This window comes from Calypte anna, chromosome 4 (genome assembly GCF_003957555.1).
Source record: "Calypte anna isolate BGI_N300 chromosome 4, bCalAnn1_v1.p, whole genome shotgun sequence".
Classification (NCBI taxonomy): domain Eukaryota; kingdom Metazoa; phylum Chordata; class Aves; order Apodiformes; family Trochilidae; genus Calypte; species Calypte anna.
Genome location: NC_044247.1, coordinates 906,057 through 931,210, shown reverse-complemented (window position 1 = coordinate 931,210; position 25,154 = coordinate 906,057). Strand labels below are relative to the sequence as shown.

Genomic DNA, 25,154 nt, shown 5'->3' with positions numbered 1-25,154 from the left:
TTGTGCTGAGCCTCGGGATAAACAGAGCTGATCCCAAGGGTTTGGGATGACCCAAAACGTTGGGAATGTGGAGCAAAGAGTTGGTTGGCTTGGCAGAGGGAAGGGGGTTAATTTGGGGAAAGAAAAAAAAAAAAAAAAAAAAAAAAAAACTTCCATAAAGATAAAAAAATCTCGAAACTTTCCAAGAGGTTCCAAAAAACAAAAAAAGTGAAAAAATCTTTAAAAAACAGGTTTTAAAAGTAGGAAAAAAAAATATCTAAAAAAATGAAAAAGAAAAAGCTCAGGAAAACTTTGAAAGCCTTTAAAAATAAAACAATGTTTTACAAGCTTTAAAATCAAAAAGTTAAAACAAAACCTTCAAACTTCAAACTTAAAACATTTTAAAGAGTAAAAGAATATAAATGTGGGAAATAACTCAGAAACACCTTTAAAGGATAAAACCCAAGAAAACCTCAACAACCTTAAAGCGGATTGAGGAGGTGAAGTCTTTAAAACATCTGGAAAAGAAAAAAAATGCTGAAAAAAGGTAAAAAGCAAAAAATAACAAAAAGCGAAGAACCACCCGGAAAATGGAAAAGAATTAAATAAAGGACAACAAATAAATACCTGTGAGTCTGATCAGGCTGAGGAAGAGCACGAAGGAGACTTCAAGAAGATCAAACATCTCGGAGTGACCCCTCCAGACCGTGAGAAACTTGGGGAAAAAAGAGTAAAAAACGGGGAAAAAATCCCTAAAAACCAAAAATAAAAAACAAACAAAGAAATAAACCCCAGGGTGAAGCTGCAAGCCCTGAACCCGGGTGGATGCCCCGGGCAGGGTCAGTGCGGTCCCGGGGGTTCAGCCCCCCCGCACCCCCCGCACCGCAGGTGCCCGCGCTGCCCGCTAGGGGGCGCTGTTGTACCGCGCCTCACGCCGAGACCGGGAGAGGGAGGGGGGGGGTGTGGTGGGCAGAGTGCGGGTTCCCAGCGCCCCCAACACCCCCGTTCCCCCCTTTGCCTCCCTTCCCCGATGGATAGCAGGTGAACCATCAGAAATCACCATTTTTGTACTTATTAAAAACAACAAAACCCCCCCAAAGTGGCCGCTTCCCCTTTAAGCGCCGCGAGTGGGCGTGTCCCGCCACTCCGAGGCCCCCCCCCCCGGCCTGCCCGCCATTGGCTGCGGCGCTGAGGGCTGCCCGTGGCGCTGCCTGAGCTCAGCAGTAGAGCGCGGGGCGCGGCGGGCGGCGCCGCTGTGAGGGAGGGGACGGCGGCGGCTGCGGGAGCGGCGGCGGGACGGGAACCGACGGAGGAGGAGGAGGAGGAAGAGGAGGAAGGCGGCGGGGAAGCGGTATGGGCGCCTGACGCCCGTCCCGTCCCGCCGCCGAGGGACGATGGCGCGGCCCCGCGGCGGGCGGTGGGTGCTGGGTGTCCTCCTCGCCTTGTGCCGCTTGGCCGCGTCCCTCGCCAAGAGCCTGGAACCCGTGTCCTGGAGCTCCGCGAACCCCAAGTACGTGCGGGGCGGGAAGGGCGGGGGGAAAAAAGGGGGAAAAATTAAAAATATAAGGGGGGCAAGGAAGGAAAGGCGCCTCAAGACTCCCCCCTTGTCTCGGCTCCCCCCTTGTCTCGGCTCCCCCCTTGTCTCGGCTCCCCCCTTGTCTCGGCTCCCCCCTTCTCGGTGAAAGGAAAAATAAAGGGAAAATGGAAAGAAAAAGAAAAAAAAAAAAGGTTTAGCCGAAACCGCAGGGTTTTGGAAGAGCGGCTGGAGGCTGCGGGCAGCGGAGCGGGAGGAAGGAGCGGGGCTGGAGGGAGCAGCGACCCGCACCCAGCCCCGGGCTTGGGCATTGGGGGTTATGAAAGAAAAGAAAAAAAAACCTGAAAAAAAAACCCTGAAAAAAAAAAATCTACTTTTTTTTTTTTAATTTTTTTTTTTCCCAATTTTTAAAACCTTCTCCTGGCTCAGAAAGATTTTTTTCTCATTAAATCTTTTTTATTCATGTTTAAAAAGCGCGTTTCGTTCCTTCGGTTTTTCGAACGCTTGCTTCTATTTTTTTTCCACCTTTCATTTTCTTTTTTCTTTCTTTTTTTTTTTTTTTATTTTTTCATTTTTTTACCACCCCCCCCCATCCCCCCCATGGGATTTGAGGAGGCTCCGCGGGCGCCGCCGCTCCCCGGTACCACGCCGGCGCTAGAGTTGGATTTATTACCCTTTCTAAACGTGTGGTTTCGATGGTTTTTTAATTTTTTTTAATTTTTCCTTGTCTTTTCTCCTCTAAAACCGAGGCAAGGGCAGCAGAAGGGGGGGGGGGATCAGTCGGCGGTGGGACCCCCCCCCACCCCAAAACCTCAGGCTGGGTCCGAACAAAGCCAGTGCTGGGGCTGCGGGGCTCAGTCAGACAGATATAAATATATATAAATATATATATATACACGTTTGTGTCTGCTGTACGTGTCCCTGAGCGGCTGGAACAATGCAAAAAGGGCTTTTCCACCTTTTTCCAGCTTTTCCAGGGATGAAGGGTGAGGAGGAGGAGGAGTGGAAGGTGTTCGGCTGGGGCTGGTGGTGCCAGGATGGTTTTTGGTAGCCCTCTCGCTGGGCTTTATCTTGTCGATCGCGGAGTGTTTGTTTGTGTTAGACCTTTCTTGGTTTACAAAAAGAAAAAAAAAAACCAACAATAATCCTGCCTTTAGCTTGTTGGTTGGGGTTGTTTTTTTTCCCCCCACCTCTCCCAACGCATTCCTCAAAAAAATATTAAAAAAAAAAATAATTAAGAAAAAAAGAAAAAAGAGTTTTTGAGGGTTGGAGAGAAGTGAAATGGTTTGGGCAATCTTCCTGCTTGGAGACTTCTGTTCTGACCAGACTTTTATTTCTTTTTTTGCCTTGGGAGGGGGGGGGATGTGTGGAAAAAACCAAACTTTTTGTGTGCACCCCTGTTCTGGGAGTGCTGGAGCTGTGGGGTCGGGGGGTTCTCCTTGGGGTGCTCTTTGCTCCCTGGGGAGCTGTGTCCCTTGCCTGGAAGGAGCCTTTCCCTGGGGTGTGGATCCATTTTCCTTGTGACTCTGGTGAGGGTGGAGGCAGATCGGGTCCAGAAAATGCCTTTTTTGGGTTTTTTTTTCAGTTGAAAAAGAGTGTATTGGGGTAAGAGATGGCTTTGGCTGGGTGGTGGGGGACACCATGGCACCCCCAGCTTCCTGAGCCTTGGCTCTTGTTAAATCCCTGAGGCCTTGGAGCTGGGTGGAGGGGCAGTGGGCACTGAGGGGGGGGGTCCCACCACCTTCCCCATTTCCCGGGAGCTGGGAGGTGCCCTCACCCCCCCCTGGGTGGCTCTAGGGATTCCTTGGTTCTCCTCTAAATCTGGGTGCTGGGCATGGGGCAGCAACCCGGGGAGCTTTGGGGTGGCTTCCTCTGCCTCGGGTCTCCAGCAGGATGGAAGAAGGGGGAAAGTGGCTGAAGTATCAGAATTCCCACCCAGAAATGGCTCTGCCAGGGTGGGATGGGTGCTGGGGAGGGATCCCAGCACCGGGGCAGAACCAGGGCTGGGTTTTGTCGTGGTGGGGGCTGTGGGTGCCCGGCTGTGGTTCTGACCCTAAACCCTCCTCTTTAGGGTCAGTCTTTGGGGTCTCTTGCTTCCCTTTATCCCTTCCCTCTCCTGCCTGGGATGCTGGCAGGTCCTGCTGTTGGGTACAGCTCATGGAGGCTGTGGAATGAGCCTGTCTGGGGACCCTTCTGCTCGGCAGAGCTGGTTCCAGCTCCAGGGGAAGCCGTGCTCTTTGTTAGATGGAGCTTAAACTCCTGGAGAGATGCCTTAAAATCCCCCCACGCTCCCTCACTGCCTTTTTTTGGGGGTTTTCCAGCCTGATCTTCCAGCCCTCTGTGGGCAGCACTGTGTTTGCCAGCCCCTTGCCCTGCTCCACCACCCTGCAGCTCTTGGTTTCGGAGGAAGGAGAAGCAAAGGCTTCACAAATAACATGGCTAAGTGGAATTTTCCAGCAGATGGAAGGAGAAAAGCATGGCACGTTGGGCTTGTCTGGCCTTGGGGGTGCCACTGGAAATGAGGAAAATGTTTTTCTGCCCTTTCCTCTCCTGGGCCGGGCTGGCAAAGTGTGGATTTGGGACATCCCCAGCAGGTTACTGGTGTTGTGGTGGTTCCTGGGGACCTGTGATGGTGGATCTGGTGGAAGGAGGAGCAGTCTGCCTGTGGAGTTATGAGTTGTAAGCTGTAGCACTGAGTTTCCCTTCGGCTCCTGGGTGTGGGTTGGGAGGCCAGCAGTGAAACCATCCCCACCTCCCCATCCTCAGTAATTCTGTGTCCTTACAGAGACAGAGCAGGGGCAATAATGGGTCTAAAAATGCTCTTTCTGGTTAAGGGTGATGATCACAAACCCCCCCGTGGGACACTGCACCCTCTCTGGTCTCTGTGGAGCCCCTGGGATGGGGTCTCGGGGAGCAAATAGGGTTTGAGTTTTACCCCCTGGTGTCCAGAGGGGGTTTGTGGGGAGGGCAGAGTGTGCTTTTGGGGTTTTGTTGGCCTTTTTGCTGCTGAGGTGGGGCTGGTGGGAGCGTGCTCTTGTTGGGCAGCCGGGAATTGCAGGAGAAATTCTGGCTAAATCCTTCCTGAACTCCCTGGGCTGTAATTTGGGAGAAATATTGACCCTGGTGGGCTCCTGTGCCGACCATTAAAAGGAAGCGTTCCTAATAAAATATGGTTTGGAAAATTCATTTCGGGCTGGAATTTGCCTCTCCAGAAAGTATTTTAATAAGGAGGTGGGGGAAATGGGACACATCATCTGAAGAATGGGTCGTTTCGCCTCTGCTTTTCTCTCTTTCCCTCACACAAACTTTCCCTCTGCTCCACTCACTCCCTGCCCCTGCACGGCCACTCAGCAGCTTTCTGAAAACGAGGCAAATGCCTTTTTTATTTTAAAAAACAAAAGCGTGGAGGAGGGGAGTTAAAAAAAAAAAAAACAAAACCAAAAAACAAACCCAACCCACCACGAAACCAGACAAAAGTCTAATCCTTCGTGGCATTTGATTCTGTCTTTCATGACACGAAGGTGTCCTAGTGAGTTCTGGAAGCGCCGGGAGGGAAGCCTGCCGTATCCCTGCCTTTTTGCTTTGCTTTGGTTTGTTTTTTCAATTTTTTAATGCTTTTTACGAGGGACCAAGTGCTTGTGGGAAGGCTGTTTCTGAGGGGAATGGCCAGGCTCTAGCTCTGCATCGGTGGGCTCCCACTTGTTGGAGCAGATGTAATTTAATTACCCTGCCAGCCAGCACACGAGGCGCTTTGCAGCGTAAGGAGTTGGGAAAGAGTGAAAACATCCCCGTTTATTTTTAATTAAAAGCTGAGTTTGGCTCCTGGAGCCTTTGGAGACTCCCTCTGCCCTGGGAGGCTGAGGGGCTGGGAGCTCCCTGGGTGTGGGGGTCCCCTCAGTGCCCATCAGGTCGCCCACCCCAGGGGCTCTCTGGAGGTCGCTCGGGACTGGGCGCATCCCAGTTGGAGTTTCCCTCTGGAATGGAGGAGCCCTTTGCCAGGGGGATGCTTTGTGGGTGCTGGGGGGGTTGTGGTGATGGTGGGGAGCCCGGTGTGGGGTTGTTGGGTGTCCTCCCAGCACGGAGGGCTTTTGTTGTTGCCAAACCCCCTGTGCCCAGCCCAGGTTGCAGGGGTGAGGTTACCTGGCTGGCTGTGCCTGGGGGAAAGGAGCACCCAGGGCTCCTTGCGTGTCGTTCTGGAATGACTTCATTAACTTAAATTAAAAAAAAAAAAAAAAAAGCGAAGGCAGGGCTGTGGCTATTGCAGTAGCTGGGTAAATACCACTGGATTCTATAAAATGGGTTTAACTGCTTCCTTTGAAAGAAAAAGAAGAAGAAGAAGAAGAAAAAAAAGGGCTGTGATGGGGTGGCTGATTGGTTGTAGAAGGAGCTGTAGCTTTCTCCAGAGCAAAACAGCTGCGTGGGGATGGGACGGGGCCGTGGAGGGCTGGGGGGCAGCTTGGAGGGGCTGTGTCCCTGTGTCCCCCTTCCACCCCACCTGAGCTGCTTCAGTGCTTTGGGTTTGGAGCTGGTTCTGAAGAGGCTGGGTGGGAAGAAGTGTCCGTGCAGGGTGTGGGCCAGGGTCCCACTGTTCCTGGGTGGGCAGGGGTCCATCTCACACCGTTCCTGGGTGGGTGGGGGTCCCCCCAGGCCCTGCAGACCTCTGTACAGGTCATAAGGGTTGCAAAGAGGCACTGAGGTTGTGCAGCCCCTTGCACAACACACCTGGGGAGGTGTTTGGGTTGTCCTCTTGAAACCAGGGGGGCTTAGCAGCAGGGATGACCTCTTCTCTCCATGTGGGATTTCTGGGTCCCACCTGTCCCACGGTGGCCCCGGGGCTCAGGATCCCACTGCCACCCCGTGATCAGCAGAGCTTCTGGGAAGCCGGCCTGGGCTCCAGTGGGAAAACATCTTGTAGCCATCAGTAGCACATGCTACTTGGAGTCTGGCAGCTGAAACAGGGTGGGGAGAAACAAAGCTGAAATCCATTCTGTGTCTAATTAATGATTGCTTGTATCGGGAGAGCAGGAGGAGGACTCTGGGCTCGGCGCTATCTCGGCGTCACATCTGGGCAGGAATGTGCTGCGGGGCTTTTGTTGGGCTCCTCTGGAAAGAGCTGGAGCCTTTCTCCTGCTTTGGACTCTCTCCTCCTTTCCACCCATCCATCCCTTGGTCCCTCTATCCGGGGCAGGCTCATGGCACAGGAGGGTTGGTGCTGGTGCTGCTCCTGGGGTGATCGGTGCATCTTTCCGGGAGGATTTCCTTGCTCCTGGTGTGCTGGCTCCCATTGTAGCACTGGTGGCTCAGGATCCTGGTGCTCCTGGCTCTGCCAACCTGTCCAGGCTCAGTCCCAGATGGGTTGGAGAAGCTGGGGCTGCTTGTCCTGCTTGGCTGTGTGCACAGGATGGGGTCTGCATGGACCAGGGATGATGGAGCTGCAGCCAAACCCCCCCAAGGCTGTGGGTGCTGCCTGGAGGGGAAGGGGAGCTTGAGGGACCTCCAGTACTCTCAAGGACCGAAGGGGGGGGACAGGTTTTGGGGGGTTCCTCGGGGTGTTAGGGCCGGGTGGCAGCTTCTCCTTGAGCTCTCCTTGCTGGCGCCTCTGGATGGGATCTGAGCCAGCTCAGGTGCCGGCACTGCCCCGGCCGAGCAGCTGCACTCCAGCAATGCCAGATATTTATAACCCTGCCTGGGCCGAAGGGCAGAAACCCTCCTCCTCCTCCTCCCCACCACCAGCTCTTCCCAGGTGGGCTGCTCCCCTTTTTCCCAGGTTATAGGGCACCCAGCTTTGCCCCGGGAAGAGCCGGTGCAGAGGGGTGGTTGTGCCCACCCTGAGGGTCTCCGGGTGTATGCCGAGGGCTGGGTGATGCTGTGGCCACCTGTGCCATTCCTGCCTGGGGTCTGCTCCAAGGGAAGGCTTCCTGTCACCCTTTTTGGTGTGGGGTGGCTCTTGGTGGTGTCCACAGGGAGGTGCTGGGAGCGGGGTGCTCCGGGTACACCCCAGCTCTGTCCCTGCTCCTGCAGGCTGGAGTTCTGGGACCCTCCAGGGGGTGCCCATCCTGGCAGGGGTCCTGGCTGGGTGTAGTGACTCGTGTCCCTTGTGTACCCATGGGACACGGGTGTCCTGTTTTCCTGGCTTGCAGTATGAGCCTGGCCTTGGGGACTGTCTGGCTTTGGGCACCCAACAGCTTCTGGGGGTGGGCTTCAGGAGCAGCAAAAAGTGTTTGCATGGCTATAAACACCCTTCCCTTCCCCTCCCCTTGTTATTGATCACCCAAGGGTCGCATGGATTCCTTCTCATCGAGGCTGTGGTTGCCCTTGGAGGCTGAGCCTCCATGCTTTGGGCTCTTTCCTGATGATTTGAACGTTTTTTATGGGATTCTGAGGGGCGTGAGGACCTGATGGGGGTGTCTGGGGGTGGGTGGGGGACAGGCTGGGCTCTGGGGGGGGTGCAGGGTGTTGTTGAGGGGGTGCAGAATGCTGGGGGCTTTGGTGATGCTGGGCTCTGGTGTTCTTTGTCTGGGCTGGCTGTATCCTCACAGCCCCCCTGCTCCTGCTGGGATTTTGGGGGGCAAATATTTGACGTGCCTTGGGAAGGGGGGAAGGGTTGTGAAGTGGTTTTGTCCCATGGAGCAGGGGTTCAGCCAGGTTTTGCCCGGGTTGGGGGGGCTGAGGGTGGGCTCCTGAGGGTGCTCCCTGCCTGGCTGCATCCCGGGAGGGCAGCATATGGAAAGGATCTGGGTGTAATATCCCGGCTGCAGCAGGGCTTTGCTGAAGAGGCCACTTCAGCAGGGGACGCGGCGTGGTTAGTCCTCCCAGCTGACACATCCCAGGCCTTCCTCAGACTTGAAAGAGCTCGAGCTCGCCTTTGAATCTGAGGATTTATAGCCCTTTTAGGCCTCTCCAATAAAAGCACGGCTCCCTCCTCAGACAGAGCCCACCATCTCCCTCCTCCAGGCTCATTATCCCGGGGATTTGTGTTGCTTGCTCTCGCCCCGTTGTTGGCCGCTTCCTTCAGATGTGAGGCCGAGAACTTCGGAGCCTAAAAGTGGAGGAGCTGAGGGTCTGGCCATGACCTGCAGCCAACACGGTCCTGGCCCCAGCAGCCCATGGGCAGAGGAGCCCTTGGGGCTTCTCCAGCATCTCCCATTGCAGCCGGGGAGCTCTGGCTCCTGGTGAGCCCCTTGCCATCCCCTCAGGGCTCTGAGCAATCCGGGATGAGCTCCTGTCACCTCCTGAGTCCAGCCCTGTCTTGGCACATCTGGGCACTCCAGCATCCTGCAGGTCATTCCTGGTTCCTGCAGCCTCCAACTGTTTAAAGGAGGTGGGGTGGGGTGGGGGGCTTAGGAAAGAGTCCAGAGAAACGACAGAATAATTATTGTATTACAAATTGTTTCCTTTAATGGGCCCTGTCGGATCGCTCAGTCTGCTAAACACATTCTGCCCTCCCCCAGCCCCTTTCCAGGGCTCCAACCTCCCCTGGCCAGCCCGGTCCTGCTGGAAAATTCCTCTTGCTCCAGAGCCCAGCAGATGGGGTGAGGGCTGGGGGCTGCCCAGGGACCCCTTGGGGGGGCTCTGTGAGGTGAGATGAGGATGGGATGACCCCATCTCCCAGGAGGGGTGGTGGTCCCTGCCCCTTCCCTTGCTCCTGAAGGTTGCATCTCCCTGGACTTGGCACACCCCAAGGGTTTTGGGGTTGATGGGTCCCAAGGGTGCTCAAGGGCACCTCCTTGCCAGCCAGAACCCCTCTCCTGGTGGTGGACGAGGGCTCCCAGGCAGCTTTTTGGCAGCTTCCAGCCCTGAGGGTTGTGGGGTGTAAGGAGAGAGGAGCCACCGGTGGCAGCAGGGATTTTTTCGTTGCCCCCAAAGATTTCAGCCTGCTGGAACTGAGCAGCAGGTTCCTGCCTTGCTTCAAGGCCCAGAGCAGCAAAATATGTTTTAAATTTGGCAGCCGGCGATGGAGAAGTGGGGTGGGAGAAATTTTCCAGGTATTGCGTTACACTTTCCCCTAAAATGGCTCTGCTTTGGGGCTGGGGATTAAAAAGGGGAGGGGGGGGGAAATGGGGAGGAGGGGGCAGCGTGGGGATGTGGGGGTTGCAGCCCCCCACCCAGCACGTGGTGCCAGCCCCACAACACTCCCCAGGGCTGGGGTGCTGGTGCTGGCTGACTCAGGCCCTGCCCGGGGCAGAGGTGCTCTGCAGGGGATGGTCGGGATTAATTTTGGGGCTTCCTCCCTCTGGGTGCCATGGGAAATTGGGAGGTGGCTCTGGGCACCTCCCTGCTCCCCCCCCAGCCCTGGCCCTGGCCCTGCCCTCCCTCTCTGCCTGTGCTCTGTGCTGCTGCAGCCACCCCGGGATCCACTCCCAGCACACAGCTGGGGCTCAGCCCATTACTCAATTATTTGTGAAGAAGAAATGTATTTATTTTGCTTTTTTTTAATCTTTCCAGTGTTTGGTTTGTTGATTTTATTTTTTTTTTTTCCTAAGGGAAGGTCCAGCCAATCCCTCAGCCTGGAGGGGCTCCCCTCAGCCCCTGCCATTGTCACCTCTGTTCGTGGCTGCTGAGCTCTGGTGTGTTCCCCCCCTCTCTGGGGGTGCTGCCCTTGGCACCAGGCAAGGGGTGGGGGCTTGGCAGCTGCCCCTGTCCCCTGCAGCCTGCTGTGTCCCCCCCAGCCTGTCCCTTGTCCCTGGGCAGCCAGGCGGGTGGTCCATGAGCATCCCCTCTGGAGCTGGCACTGGTGCCTCCCATTGTTCCCAGCCTGGAGGAGCTTTGTGTCTCTTGCTGCTGTTGCTGCTGTAGGAGAACTTTTCCCTATTTTCTTTATTTTTTTCACTTGCCTGAGCTACAGGAAATCAGGCTGATGGAGGGAAGCCTGCTCATGGAATGCAGGGGATGACAGCACCGGGCTTGGTGTTGCCTCCCTGCCAGGGTGGGTGCTGTGGGTGCTTGGGGTGGCACTTGGTGGTGCTCAGGGCAGCCAGACAGCTCTGTGTCTTGGGTTTTCCCCCCGTGTTCCTTTGCAGAACACCTTTCTGGGGGCAGTCCCATGTGGCTGTGGTGAGAGGGGTCCCATACCAGCCCTTTCCCAGGAGAGCTTCCCGATCCCAGGGAGCTTTAACACTTGAGGATGCTTTTGATCTCTGCCCTGACTTGGTTAGTGATGGGTGCTGCTTCTCTAATTACCCCCTTCATGTGGGGCTGTGCTGGTTGTTTGTGCTTACTCCGGACTCGCTCTCAAGGAGAAGAAAAACAAAACAAAACAAAAAAAAAGAAACCCAAACCCCAAAACTGCCCTGTTAGGGCGTGTGCGGGGCGGGGAGCTCAGCGTGCTTTCCCACACCACGCAGGAATCCTGCAGCTCTCTGGATAGCCCTGGGTGCTCCCACCCACGGCAGGCAGTTTCATGCTCCTTGGCTGGTTTCATAACATCCAGGAGAGGCATGAAAGGCTTCTGAAAGCTCTGCCCTCTGCCCCCCTCTGGACTGGGGAAGCTGGGAGGGGTGCTTTGGGGTGCTGACCCAGGGCTGGGGGTGTTGCCCAGCTGGGAGGGCACTGGTGCCCACCTGGTGTCCCTTCTGGGCTGGGATTTACTCATTTTGGGGTGCAGGCTGGTTGTTGTTCTGCTGAGAGGCAAAGGCAGTGTCAGGGAGAGTACAGGGACTTCTGCTGCTGTCCCCAGCCTGGCTGGAGGCCTCAGGGGGTGGGTGAGGGCTTTGAGATCTCTCTGGTAAGGATCTTTCCTCCTTATCTTTCCTTTTGGAGGGTTGAGGTGCATGAGCTGAGGGTGGAAGCACTTGGGCATGAGGATGGAGATGGGTGGGCTGAAGGTGGAGATGGAGGTGCCCAGAGCTCTCAGGAGTTCCTCTGTGCCCACAGAGCAGCTGGAGGCCTGTGGGACATCAAACCTTCGAGAAAAGCTTGAATGTTGTGCAGCTTTGTACCAGCACACTGAGAGAGCAGGGAAATGTTGGGATTTGATCCAAAAGCGCTTTGTCCTGAAGATACCTCCAGGTACCTCCTGTCCCTGGTGCACTCAGATCACCCGGCGTGCCTGCCGCTTGGCAGGAGGGACCTTGCCCGCCCCGTGCCCTCTGTTGGGAAAGCCTCTGCCTGCTTCTCCTTGGGGAGCAGGATGAGAATCCTTTCCCTGGTTTAAAGATCCAGATTTGTTGATAACACAAACAGTTCCCTTGCGCAAGGACGGCGAGCAGTGGGGTGATTGCTTCCAGACACTGCCTCCTCTTGTCACCCAGGCCATGGGTGTTCCAGCACCCTGCCAGCTCCAGCAAGCAAAAACCAGGGAGGGAGTCAGCCCAAAAACGGGGCTGTCCCCAGCAGTTTCACACAGCTCAACCAACCACACTTCTTCATTTCATGCATCTTCGGGCAGCTGGGGTGGTCCCGCGTGGGCATGGCTCTCCCAGTTCCACCAGCCTGTATGGTGCTGGGTGCTGGGGAGCAGGGGTGCAGTTTGGGAGCAGGGGTGCAATTCAGGACAAGCAGTTGGTGGGTGGCTCTGCTGGGTTGGCACCGGGGGACGCTGCCTCCGTGCCACCTTAGGATGCCTGTGCTAAAAACGCAGTGGGGGGTGGCACCCGGGCTTCCTGATGGAGAGCATGGCTGCTAGCAGAGGTATTTGGGATTATTTGTGGGTTTTTAATGCCAAAGGATGCAGACATCTGGGCGAGGCAGCACACACGTCGCTGGGGACGTCGCCGGGTGTTGGGCGCGGGGCTTCCGCGCTTTAGGAAGGGGAAGAAAGTGAAATGGGGGTTGTTTTGATAAACTCCCCTGAAGGTAGAGATTCTTGAAGGGCTTCTCTGCTGACCTTCTTGTTAATTACTGCTCTGCAGTGCCGGGAGGACCAGCTGAAAGGGAGTAATGAAGCGTTGTCAGCCCGGCCGGGGCCCCACGAGGAAAACGCCTCCTCCCTCCTGCACCGGGCTGTTTGTTGAGCTGGTTCCCCCTGCCTGGTGGAGGAGGCTCCTAAGACCTATTTAAGGTTACAGTTCTGACCTTGAATTACACCAGCGATGGGGGGTGAGGTGGGATTTTCCCCAGGGGTGGCTGCAATAGAGGTAAATGTAGTTGGTGGTGAGGGTGCTGGGGCAGAGGAGGAGGAGGATGGCTTTGCCATCGTGCTCCTTGCTGATGGACCTGGGTTGGATTTCAGTCTCTTAGCCCCAGACAAAGCTTGGTGGGAAGGAGAAAGGAAAATGTGAGCAGAGGAAAATTTACTACTCCTGTGATTTCTGTAGCTCTGCTGAAGGTGAGAGTTGAGTCACTTTGCCTGCTACCAGCTCAGCAATTCTGCCTCGTCCCTGGAATGTCTGAAGTCATGCAGGGAGAAATAATGCTGGGGGTTAAAAATAGATGGTGACAATGGGAAGGGAGGACTGGAAAAGCTCGGTGTCAGGGGAGCTGGACAGGGCCTGGTGAAAGGCATCGGGGTTGTGCTGTGCTGCTGGAGCTGGGCCTTGATGGGTTAGACTGGAACTGGATCCACCTGGGGTGGATTCTGCTCTGTCAGCTGGGGAAAAGTGTCTCTGGGTTTCAGAGTGTTGGAAAAATCTGTGAGTGCTACCTGTAAGGATGCTGCACCCAGCAGGGTCGGGCTGGTGGGGATGTGCAGCCACACCTGTCCCCAAAGCGCCGTGTCGGGCTGTCCCAGTGCCACCAGTTGCCTTACTGGGGGCAGGGTCCGCAGGGTGCTCGGTGAGGCCGAGGGGAGGGTGCTGAGTACCGCAGGACCGCGTGTTCTGCAACCCCCACCCCAGGCTTTTGTTAAAGCTCATTAAAAGCATCTGTGGTCACCAGAGCCTGACCAGAGAGCCAGGGTGGCAGGGGGGGCTGGGGCAGCAGCCCCTGTTCCCTGTCCCCACGCTGGGGACACGGCCAGTGCCGTCCCCCCTGGGGCAGCAGCCAAGGAGAGGGGTGACAGCTCCTGCTGGAGTGGGACCAGGAGCGATTCCGGCTTCTCCCTGAGTTTAAAGCTTGATCCCTTTCTCTGCTGGGTCTCTCAGCCTGCCAGCCCGCTCCCCTCTCTCTCCAGCACCTCCAGCACAATGGGGCCGCGAGGTGGGGCGGGAGGGTGGAAGGAGATGAAAGGGGAAAAGTAAAATTGAAGCATGTCTGGAAGGGCATTTTGATGTAAATGGGACTTTTTGATAGACTTTGAGAGGCACCGGCAGAAAGGGCTCCGGCCCCCTCCGGTGTGTGCTGAGCCCCAGGCTCGGCTCTTTCATTTGCTGGGGAAAAAGGCAAAGTTTTCCCTTCTCCTGGTGGGTGCCCCCACGGTTCCCGCTGCTCCTCCGCATCCCCACCCGTGTCCTGCCGTGGGGCAGCCCCACCTGCCTGTCTCAGGGACTCAAACAACCGGAGAGTCGGGCTCAGACTGTGGCAGTGGTGGCTGGAGCAGAGCACGGGGGGAGATGGCAACCCACGGGTGGGCAGGGCTGGGTCCCACCTGCCTCCCCCCGGGAAGGGTGCCTGTTTGTTCTGCTCCCATCCTTTTGATCCCAACCATCAGCCTTGGCACTGTCTCGGCAGCTCTCCGTGTTGGTGGCAATGTGGCCTTGCTGTGAGTCATCCTCCTTCCTTTGCTGCTGCTTTTTTTTTTTTTTTCTTCTGGATTTTTTTTTCCCCCCTTCTCCCAAGAGAGCACTTATTAAAAGGAAGCAGCACATTCATCCAGGAAACAAGAGCACAATAAGCACACGGCATTTAGGGTTTAAAAGACGTCTCTGTCATGGCTGTCACTGCTGCTTTGACAAAGTGGGGATGAGGGGTGGCTGCTGGGGATGGGGGGTGACAGCTGAGGATGAGGGGTGAGGGGTGACAAGGGATGAGGGGTGATGCTGCTGGGGATGAGGGGTAATGCTGGGGATAAGGGGTGATGCTGAGGATGAGGGGTAAGAGCCGAGGAAGAGGGGTGATGCTGGGGATGAGGGGTGACAGCCGAGGATGAGGGGGTGATGCTGAGGATGAGGGGGTGATGCTGAGGATGAGGGGGTGATGCTGAGGATGAGGGGTGATGCTGCTGGGGGTGCTCCTCATCCATGTCACCCCAGTCTCTCATCCTGCCCAGTGGCGTGGAGCCCTCAGGGGTCACCTGTGGTCTCCTTGCCACCTTCCCCCATCCTTGTGTGCTTCTGCTTGGCAGCTGCTGACCCTGGCCAAGGCAGGGGAGTTGGGATGAGGACACTGGTGGCTCCTGGAGAGCAGTCTGACAGGTCGGGGGGCTGGCAGGATGGTGCTGGTGGCCGTGTCCCCGTGCTGTCACAGGCAGAGGGGAGCCCAGGAGGAGAGCTGTCACTTCTCATCCCTGTGTTGCTGGCTGAGCCCCTGCCTGGGCTGCTGTCCTCCCCACTGCTCTCCTCAGGTCGTTGTACACCGAGCTGTCAGCAGGCTGAAAATTTATTGCTGGTATAAACCCATCAAATCCTGAACTGTTGGTAAGAGCCAGTTAAAATGGCAAAGCAATTGCAGGGAAACTTGTTTCTTCCCGTGACAAACTTCTGAGTCAGTCCTTTAATCTCTAATGTAGGTTTATGGTCATCTTTATTGAAATGCTGGGTGCCGTGAAGAGCTGACATGTATGACCATCATAAAGCAGGAGTTATGGGGACCCAGAATTGCCTTGATGGTCCAAGTGTCTGCAGGAAGCATTTTTAAAATCCGTAATCAGGATTTATTGGCCATTGTGGCTGAAGCTGTCAGTAGAAAATAAAATAATCAGCCCAGGATTTTTTTTTTCCCCTCTTTGGCATTTGACTCCTTCCACGTATTCTTAAATCATTTTGCATTTTGCCTGGGTGTTTCATGGCCAGAGGGCTGTGTGTGAGGGGAAAGGGCTTCAGCTCCTGTTGTGGTGGATTTCCTGTCTTGTGGCTCTGGTCAGGAGCTCTCTGGTCCTGTCCCATCCCCACAGGCTCTCTGTCCCTGTCCCATCCCCATGGACTTTCTGTCCCTGTCCCATCCCCACAGGCTCTCTGTCCCTGTCCCATCCCCACGGACTCTCTGGTCCTGTCCCATTCCCACAGACTCTCTCTCTGTCCCTGTCCCATCCCCACAGGCTCTCTGTCCCTGTCCCATCCCCACGGACTCTCCCTTCTGCCACCCTGTCCTCCCCATCCTGGTCAGGCTGAGCATCTCCTGGTGCTGATGGGTGGGTGGGTGGCAGCACCAGTGCCATGGGGAGCAGTGTGTGTGCCTGGAGGAGGCACCTGGGCTGGGTTCTCCCCTGGGGTACCTGGGTCTCAGGGGTGCTTTTGGGGAGCTTCCTTTGCTGGTGATGGAGATAGGTGGAGCAGGAAGTGTTTGCATGCTGTGGAGAGGGAGCAAAGAGGCTCCTGGTGCCCACTTCTGGGACATGGAGCCTGCCAGGACCTCTGTCACCCCAACCACCGATTTCCCTGGAGTCCCAGGGGTGCCGGGGCCAGCACAGGAGGCCAGCAGTGCCCTCTGTGTGTGTCAGAGCTGCTGAGCCCCATCCCCTCCCTCCCTGCTCCTCACCAGCCCCAGTGCCCCCTGGCTTCTCCTTCTCGGTGCCAAATCCCTCGGTTTCTAGTTCTTTTAAATAAGCTCAACCAAGCCAGTGTTTTAGGATGTTTTCTTTCTTTTTAATTTTTGCCTCCACTTTTTTCCCAGCCCTGGAACGTGCTGTGCAGTTGTTCCCCAGCTGCCAGGGTTTGTGCAGGCTGTGGGTGCTCAGGGTGGCTCTCGGGGTGCAAGATGTGTCCAGGAGACTCAGCCCTGAGCATCTCCCTGGCCCAGCCCCGTTATCTCCAGTGATCCTTTTGCTCTCCACTGAGCATAAACAACACCCAGCAATGCCTGAAATAATGTGCTGGGCTTGATAAATATCTCTGTTTCCGTTTTGTTTAACAAATATCTTCTTTAAAGGCCAGGCTTTTGGTTGAGCTTTCTCGTTTTATCACCACGCTCAATCATGCAGGGGTGACTTCTGAAAGTACTTTTTTTAAGTGCCAGTTTTTATCCAGGTTTTAAAATTGAAATTCATTTTTTATCCAGAGGCAGGGTATAAATGACTCTACTAAAATTAGATTAATCCTAATAAGAATGTCAGTTATCATTTCTGAATACATTAAATTTTTTTCTCTCTTTTTTTTTTTTTTTTTTTTTTTTTTTTGTTTAAATTTTACATGCCTCTTTAGCTATAATTGCTGGTGTAATTTCTTACACAGACATGGTGTGTCCTCACGCTTGACAGAAATACTTAATGCAGTGTCGACACCGCTCTGAGTCCCAAATTAGTGCGTGGCAGTCACTGCAGAGGGACTGAACTTTCTGCTTAATGACTTACAGAAAAGAGAAAAAAGCACCTTGGGTGCAAAGAGAGGCTCAAAAGGCTGCAGCTTGTCGGGGTGAAGTGGGACGGGGGAGCCCTTCAGAGGGGACGTGCATGAGCGAGGAGGAAAGGGAAGAAAGGGGGGAGGTGTTTTGGGGTGATGAACGAGGACAGGTTGTGGGGTTTGTGTTGGGGGGCTGCAGGGGTCAGGCAGCAGCACTGCGTTTGGGGTTTTGTTACAGCCTGGTAAAGAACCTCCCTGTCCTGCTGGCTGCCCCCAAACCTTTGCTGCCCGTGGGTGCTTGGGCTGCCTTTGCTGTGGGTGTGAGGGAACGGGTCCAAGCCACGGTGCCACCCAGGCTGCAGCCCTTCCTCCAGCAGCATCTGCTGGCAGCGTGCGTCCCCCCCATCTACCCCACCCACCAGCCCTGATCCTCATCCTCCTGGGGGGCATCCCGGGGGGGTGCTGGGGGATGGAGGAGCAGGGCAGTTTCCTCCCCACACTGCTGGTTCATCCCCCAGCCTCACAACCATCTCCCTTTTGGAATGGAGGGGTTGGCAGCACCAACCTCCTCTGTGTCCCAGTGTGGTGGGGCCGGGACCGCAGCAGGGAACGGCTGAGCTAGCGGGATCTGGGGACAGGGCTCTGGGGAGCAGCATCTGCCAGCAAAGAGAGGGGGAGGAAGTGGTTGGGGGGGGGATGGAGGAGGAGGAGGAGGCTTTGGTCTCCCCCATGGCGTCCCTCCCGTCAGCTTTCTTCCATCCGTGTGGGTGGCAAGGAGGAGGTTTTCCTCTCGGGGTGGGGAGGGGGTAGGATTGGGAACGCTCCCCATCCGCAGGCGATTGGAAACTGCTGCGCCCCGGCCTGGCGCTGGAGACGGGCTGGGTGCTCTGCCCTCCTCCTCCTTTCCCCTCCCCAGGGCTGCTTTATTTTTAGGTTTAAAACCTTGAGCTTTCCTCGTGGAAGCTGTAGCTGGGAGCAGGGTTTGGGGACGTCCCCGATCCCCGTGCCCGGCAGCAGCCGTGGCGGTGCTGGGGCTCTCTGCGTCCTCCCCTGCTCCTTGTTCCCCCCGGGAGCTTGTAGGGTTTTTTGTTGAAGTTCAGCCCAACGTGTATCTGGCCTAAAAATAAAAGCAAGTACGAGCCAGATCTGTTTTGGGAGGAGGAGAGGTTTAAACCTGACACTCTGGTGTTGTGCTGGCTGCTTTCCCAGCCCCTCTCGCAGCTGCCAACTGGCCCTGAACTGGGTAAACTGGGAGCAGTGGAGGGGTGGGCAGGGGTGAGCATGGGGGTCCCAGCCCCTTCCAGTGGTGAAGCCTTCAGGAGGGTCTTTGTAGGCTGTAGAGATGTAGAAAATTGGGGCTTTTGTGCCTCTTGGTAAAGAGGGAGCATGAGCAGCGCTCAGAAGAGGTTTTGGGGAGAAAAGGGGCAGTTTCTTCCCCACCGACTGCCATCCAGGAGCACTGCCCGAGGTAGAGGCTGGATGCTGTGATTCACTCTTTCTTGTGGAGCTTGCTCACCAGGCTTTGGCCATCTCTGACGGTTTGTGTGCGAGAGGGAAAGAAGGGGGGGAGAAACGACATGAAAAATGAATCTTTTGAGGTCTTGTGACTCATCTCGAGCTTTTTCTCCTCAACCCAAACGGGCCCCATCCCCCCTGGTGGTGTGGGGCTGAAGGTCCTGCTCGGCCAAGGGCAGCGTGAGGGTGGTGGGGCTGACTCAGGGGTGAGGAATAGGGGGTGACCTGGTTCCTGGGTGCCGTGGAGGGCAGCTGCTGGGCTTGCTTTGCCCTTCCTTATTACGGGGTGGTGAAGAAGGGTTTAATAAGTTACGAGGCGGGCTGCAGCTGAGCCAGTTCCCGGTAATGACACCGGGGTTGAGGGCTGAGGGATTTGCAGCCTCCTGGGAAGATGGCACTTCCAGGCTCTGCCAGGAGGACAGAACCCGTCGGGGCAGCTCTGGGAGCCCCGAGATCAAAGGGGGGGTGGTGAGTCACGGCGCCGTGGCCAGGGCTGACGCTGCTCCCCGGGGACACGGGGGCTGGCAGGGCTGGCGAAACCCGGGGGACCTGTCGGGGCAGGGCTGTGGGTAACCATCCCTGGGGTTTTCTCCTCTCCCTGCCCAATGCCTAATGTTGGGATTAATCCTTCAAAACCACAGCATGGCTGCCCCAGGGCCAGCCTGAGACCCAGTGTGCCAGGGGACCCGCTCCTCACAAGTGGGGTTGGTGCATGGGGGGCTGCCACCCACCCCCTCTGCCACTCATTCCCCTCTGCCACTCATTCCCCTCTGCCACTCATTCCCCTCTTCCACCCATTCCCCCCCTGCCACCCATTCCCCCCCTGCCACCCATTCCCCCCTGCCACCCATTCCCCCCCTGCCACCCATTCCCCCCCTGCCACCCATTCCCCCCCTGCCACCCATTCCCCCCCCTGCCACCCATTCCCCCCCTGCCACCCATTTCCCCCCCTGCCACCCATTTCCCCCCTGCCACCCATTTCCCCCCTGCCACCCATTTCCCCCCTGCCACCCATTTCCCCTCTGCCACCCATTCCCCCCTGCCACGCCATGGGGGGCTCCTGGACGGCAGGAAGGGGCTTCCAGAGGATCTGGCTGCTGCTCCTCCCCAGGACAGGCTTGAGCTTTATTTTTATGGAAGTCCTTGGGAAGCTGGGTGAGGCTGCTGCTCTCCCTGCCTTTGGAGATGGCTGTGTGTGTGGTGTGAAGCTGAGGGGTTTGGGGACCCCTCCTGGGGGTGCAGTTGGTGTCGGGTGGGTCAGGGTGCAGGAGCACTCCCAGCCATGGACCCACAGGAAGGTGCCTGGTTTTGGGGCTTGGTTTTGGGGGGCTGCAGGGTTAGCTGGGAGGTGTCAGGGGTGCAGGAAGGGGAAGGGGCTTCCTCTTGCCCTCAAGGAATAACCGTGGGCTGTAACTTCATCTCTTGGCTGTTTGCTTTCAGGCCTCCATTTTTCCAACCAGAGTCGGAAAAGCGGGAGGTGGGGGAGTCCTTGGAAAACGGGGGGAGAAGTTGACAGCTCTGTGGGGCTGAGCCTTCCCCAGGCCCTGTGGTATGGAGGGGCTGCAGTTTGCCTCCTGTCCAGGGGTCCATCTGCATGGCAATCAGCAGGGCTTGGCGGGGAGGTTTTGCTCCTGGGTTCCTTGGGCATGTTCCTCCTCGCTTCCCTTCCAGCTGGGCGCCCCGCCGCCGCCAAGGCCCCTGCCAAAGTAATTCTTTGCTTTGGAACTGGGAAGCGAAACCTCCTCCGTCTTCTTTCGGAGGGGTCAGGGGGGGAGTGGGAACCCTGCTGCTCCAACCTTGTTCCCTTTTCACCTCCCCATCCCTCTGCCCCCCAACTCCCGTCCCCCCCCCCTCCATCCTCCGGATGAGCGGGGCCGCAGCCAGGGCATGGATGTTCCAAACCCAACCAAAGCCAAAAAAAACACTGAGCAGGGAGCCTGATCAGCTTCCCCTGGGGTCGTTTTATATCTGGGTCCTGGGTTTTTTTTATGTTTTGTTCTTTCCTGGTTTTTTTGCTCTCTCCTGGTGTTTCCATCCGGGGTGCTGCACTCTGCTCCTTACCACCCGCCTCTTTCCTTGGAGGGTTTTTGTTATTTTGGGGGGGTTGGAGGTGATGGGTGCAGCACCCAACTTCATGGTGGGGTGCCCGGGGTGCGGGCAGGTAGAGGTTGGGTTCTGGCTGCCCACCCCTCATCCCCCTTCCACCACTGCCCGCGCCTCATTGTCTCACTTCTCCCTCCATTCCTACGCCAATTAAAGCGCCGTGTTGCCATTCATGGCCCTTATGGTTTTGTTCAGTTGTCTGTCAGCTCTTGTCAAGCCCTGTCCCCTTCCCCTCCCCCAGTTTCAAAAACAAAACCCCTGACAAACCCCCCTTTGAATCCCCTCTTACCTCACTCCCAGCGTGGGGCCCCATTGATGGGCGATGCCGGCGGCGGGGAGACCGCTCCCCACGCTGCCTTTGTGGGCCCCCTCCCCGCTTCTTGACAGCATTAATTAGATAACTCTGCTCCTCTTTATTTCTCCGAGGGGAGATGCTGGATGATATTACTCAGGAGAGAAAATACAGCTTTTTTTTTTTTTTTCCTCCTGTTTTTCTTTAATTGTTTTTTCTGGGTTTTTTTTTGGCCAAGCCCTTGATTCCATAACTGGTGGAGTTGGGTTGTTGTGCTGGAAAACAACGAGTTTGCAGGGGTGGGGAGTGAGCCTGTGGACCCCCTGGTGCTCTTTATTCTGCCCACAGAGTGTCTGCACCCCAGGTTGGTGCTGGTGGGAGCTGAGGGTCCCCAGAGCCATGGGGCATCGGCTGCCAAGAGCGCTGCAGGTGGCAGCAGCAGCCTGTGCCAGTGCTCTGGCCCAATTCAGTCTCCTCCAGAACCCCTCAATTACCAGGGTTTTGGGTGCTCCTTTTCTAACCCTCCCCCTTGCAGGATTGGGAGTAATTTCGTTTGTTTGTGTGGCTTGGTTGCAGTGTCTGAAGGCACAGGGTGCTGCACGGGGGTGGGAAGGTGGAGCAGCACATGGGTGCTCTCAGTGTTTTAGGGCCATGAGCCTTCCTCCTTCTCTTCCTCCTCCTGCAGCCTGGCTGCTGACCCATTATGTTGCAGTGTCCTTCATGGCTGGAGCCCTCTCCTGCTTGGTTTCCTTTGCTGGTGTAACCACAGCTGGAGCTCCCTGGTTCCCGTGGCTGCAGCCCCTGCAGTTTTGGGTTTTCATGGTTAAAACTCAGGGCTTTCTGTGATTGCTGATCAGGTACAATTCGGTCACCCCACCTTTTGGGTTTGTTTGTATCTCCAGACTTCCAGCAGGGTCTGTGCAGCTTCCAAACAAAGCCCCAGGAGCTGTGCTGGGATCTCTCCTGCTTCCCACCCCTGGCTGGGCAGCTCCCTCTGGATAAGGGAGATGCTCTTGTGGCTTTCGGTGGTAGAAGCTGGTAAGGGAGAGGCATGGTCCAAGGCATCAGAGAAGGGTGATGGTGACCAGCCCTGTGCTGGGGTGACCTCCTGGCATCAGCAAAGCCACCAGCTTCCTTCTGGAGAGGTGCTGGGACCCAGCTTGGGGTGGGGTTGGCTCCTGAGGGGGGACTCATCTGCTCCAGCTTAAGCATCACGTGTTTTGGGGCAGAGAGCTGCATTTTGGTTTCATTTTACTCCTGCAGCTGGTGGTTCCTTGCCTTCTGCTTAATTTGAACCCCAGCTTGACCGTGACCTTGAGTCAGTCCCAGCTCAGGGGTTACCAGGGTGCCCGAGGTGGGGTTGGGGGGTCACTGGCTCCACCATCTTTGAAGTTCAGCTGGGAGGAAGGGCAGCCCTGGTGCCTGGGGGTGTCACTTGGGGTGGAGTGAGGTGGGTGTCGTTGTCATCCTGTGAGGGGCTGGCAGGAAAGCACCGGGGGGGTTTGGGGGAGCAGTGGCGTTAGGAAATGGCATCCCCAGTGCAGGGGGGCTGGGGGTTGCCATGGCAACACGTTTATGCCTCACTGATGCGTCCGTGTAAATCCCTTTGGAAACGAGAAGGGCCTTTTGTCTTTGGGAGGGCTGAATGGGCCTCATTAAAGCCGGGATGTGGAAGGGGGGAAAAAATAAAAAAGAAAGAAAAGGGCCTTAGAGTGCCTCTGGGAGGGGGACGGGATGGGATGGGACGGCCCTGCGGGGATGGTGAGGGGCTGGGGGGGCTGGAAGGTGCCCTGGTGAAGAGCTGGGGAATCTCTGTTTGAGCAGCAGAGGCCAAAGGAGAGAAGGAGATGGGAGGCTGCTTGCAGGGACACCTGAAACTGCCGGGCTCTGCACTGACCACCGAGAGGACGAGGCAGAAATAGAAGAGGTCTGCGGAAGGGCAGTGAAAATAATTATACATGGATTAGCAGGGGGGAGGGAAAGAAAGAGAAGATCGAAGGCTCTTTTAAAGGAGACTAATAATAGAAGAGGACATAAAAGAAGCAGGATCTAAAAGTGTGGGGACTGGCTCGCTCCTATTTACCCTCTGTGGTGGTGCTGAAGTGCTGGGCTGGGGAATGAGGAGGTGACAGATAGAGAGGGAAGGCAGAGGAGAGCTGGGAGCCTTTCCATTCCAGCTGCAATGAACTCCCTTGGTGGATATCTTTGTCCCCAGGAATTAAATCTGAGTCGAAAAGGAGCGAGGACCCTGTGCTTCTGGGGCTGTGGATTCTGCTGGTGGCCTTGGGGTGAGGTGGGCTGCTGGGTTAGGTGTGGGATTCCTATGTTTGGGTTGTGCTGGGCTCTGGAGAGGTGAAGGGGGTTGGGTGGTGGGCTGGGGTGCCCTGCAGGGCTGGCAAAGGACCTCCCCAGGGGGTGGTCCTGTCCCCTGGGGACCATGATGCTGTCCATGTCTGGTGAAGCTGTTTGACTTCAGCCACCCTGCTCTGAAGGTGCTGCCAACACCTCTGTGTCTCTTGTTGGGTGAACAAGGGACAGGACTGCTTCCCTTGTCTGTGGCCAAGTGTCCTGGGCTGCAGAACCAGGCTGTTGTGTCCCAGGAAAGCGAGGGAGAGAGTGGCAGGGGTTTAATGTTGGGTGCAGTTGGGTGTCAGAGAAGCTCTGGAGGCTTTCGGGGCGCTTTCCGGGAGCACACACCCCATTTCAGCACAGAGTTGGGGCTTTTTTTGGCTTTCCCAGGCCATTTCTGAGGTGGTTCCCAGCTGGTGTGAGCTGTGGTGACTTGTGGGAGCTGTGGTCCTGCTGGGAGGGCCCATATGCTGTGTTGGTAGGAAGAGTGGTGCCAGCACAGGCTTCAGCTGCCCAGACGATGCTCTGCTGGGCATGGGCAGCCTTCCTGCAGCCTGCACAGCCAGGAGTAGGTGTCCTCCTTGCACGAGCTGCTTATTTTTGGATTTCTTTGAAGAAAACAGCATCTAGCATATGTCTTCTTGTATGTATGTCAGCATTAATGCTTTAGAGCATCTTCTCCAAGGAGGAGATTGTTGTCGAGTGCTGTTCTGTTTTCTGAAAAAGCCTGGAAAGGAGGTGAGGTGCAGCCTGGCTCTCAGATGTGTGCCAAGATGATGCTGCCCTGAAGATTCTGTAGCTCACACGGTGCAGGGAATGCCCGGGCTGGGTGGGAGATAGGCTGTCAACCCAGTCTTGAAAAATATTTACATTTTCCAGCAATTTGCTGGTTGTGTTCTTGCTTAGGGAGCAGCAGGACTGCTGGGGTGTTTGTGAAGGTGCCAGAGACTGTGTCTGCAGGACACTTGTGTTTGCAGTGACTGCTCTGCCCCTGTTAGCTCATCCACATTTAGCCATGACCTGCTCTGCCAGCCTCTCTGTGCCCGTGTGGAGAAGAACAGGAGCTTTTCCTGGGGTGTCTGGGGGTGCAGGAGGGATATCTCATGCCCAGCACGGGCCCTGAGGTTGCTCCAGCCAAACTTCCATGGTTTTCCCTCTTCCCCCAGGGCTTGCTGGGATGGAGCAGGTCCTCCCTGTGGGATTGATGCCCATCAGGAGCTGCTGGTTGCAGGACACCCCCAGTGCTGCTGCAGCTCCCCAGCATGGCTGGTGTCCCATGGACCAGCCCAGGAAGTCACTGTGGGCTTCTGATCTGAGAGGTGGTTTGCCCAGAGCCCCCCCACCCTCCCACATGGCTGCTCCTCCTCCTCTAACTCAAGGGGTGAACTTCTCAGCAGGCTGGGGAAGGACAGAATCTCCTTGGTGGTGGCTGCTCCTGAGCATCCTTGGTGTCCTTCAGGCCCGATGCCTCTGCTGAGCCCATGTCCTTCCAGCAGGTCCCACTTGAAGCCCCCAGCTCACTCCATCAGATCCCACTGGAGTTTTTTTTTCAGACCCAGAGTGGGGACTAACCCTCAGTGCTGGTGAGAGGGGGGCTGCCCCCTCTGCCAGGGTTTGGGGGTCCCCACCAGCACCCCTCCCAGCTCAGGGGCAGGGGAGAGGTTGTTCTTTAATCCCATCTCTCTGCTCCTGCATCCCTCTGCCAACAGAGCTCCCCTTGTTTACCCAACTCGGAGGAATCGGTTTACAAGGCTCACAAATACCCTTTTCACCTTTCCCATCAGAAAACACCTCCCCAAACAATGAGGAAATTGGATGCTGCCACCTGATCGCTCCAGAGGAACCTGCGGGGCCGGGAGCTGGGGGCCAGGGGCTGGGGACTCCTGGCTGGGATGCTCCTCGGTGGCCAGCACGGCTCTGCGGGTGGCCAGCAGCAGGTGACACCCCAAAGCCAACCTCTGAGGGGCTCTCGGTGCTCAGGACACCCCTGATCTGGGTGCAGCTTGCAGCACCATCAGAGATTATTCATTTAAAGTTGAATGGCTGCAGTTAAATCCTTCCCCACCACCCT

General features: G+C 56.3%; 1 protein-coding gene across 2 annotated transcripts in view; it reads left to right on the top strand.

Annotated features, from left to right (window-relative positions):
* The first annotated feature begins 1,252 nt into the window (after positions 1 to 1,252).
* The window catches only part of EFNB1 (ephrin B1), a 42,410-nt gene continuing 18,508 nt past the window's right edge, over positions 1,253 to 25,154 (top strand). The window contains exon 1 of one of the 2 annotated variants that reach the window (XM_030449001.1): positions 1,253 to 1,489. In XM_030449001.1, the coding sequence (XP_030304861.1) occupies positions 1,374 to 1,489 (116 nt within the window). In that variant the 5' untranslated portion in view covers positions 1,253 to 1,373. The remainder of the gene's footprint in view (positions 1,490 to 25,154) is intronic. The other variant, XM_030449002.1, reaches the window with a different exon arrangement.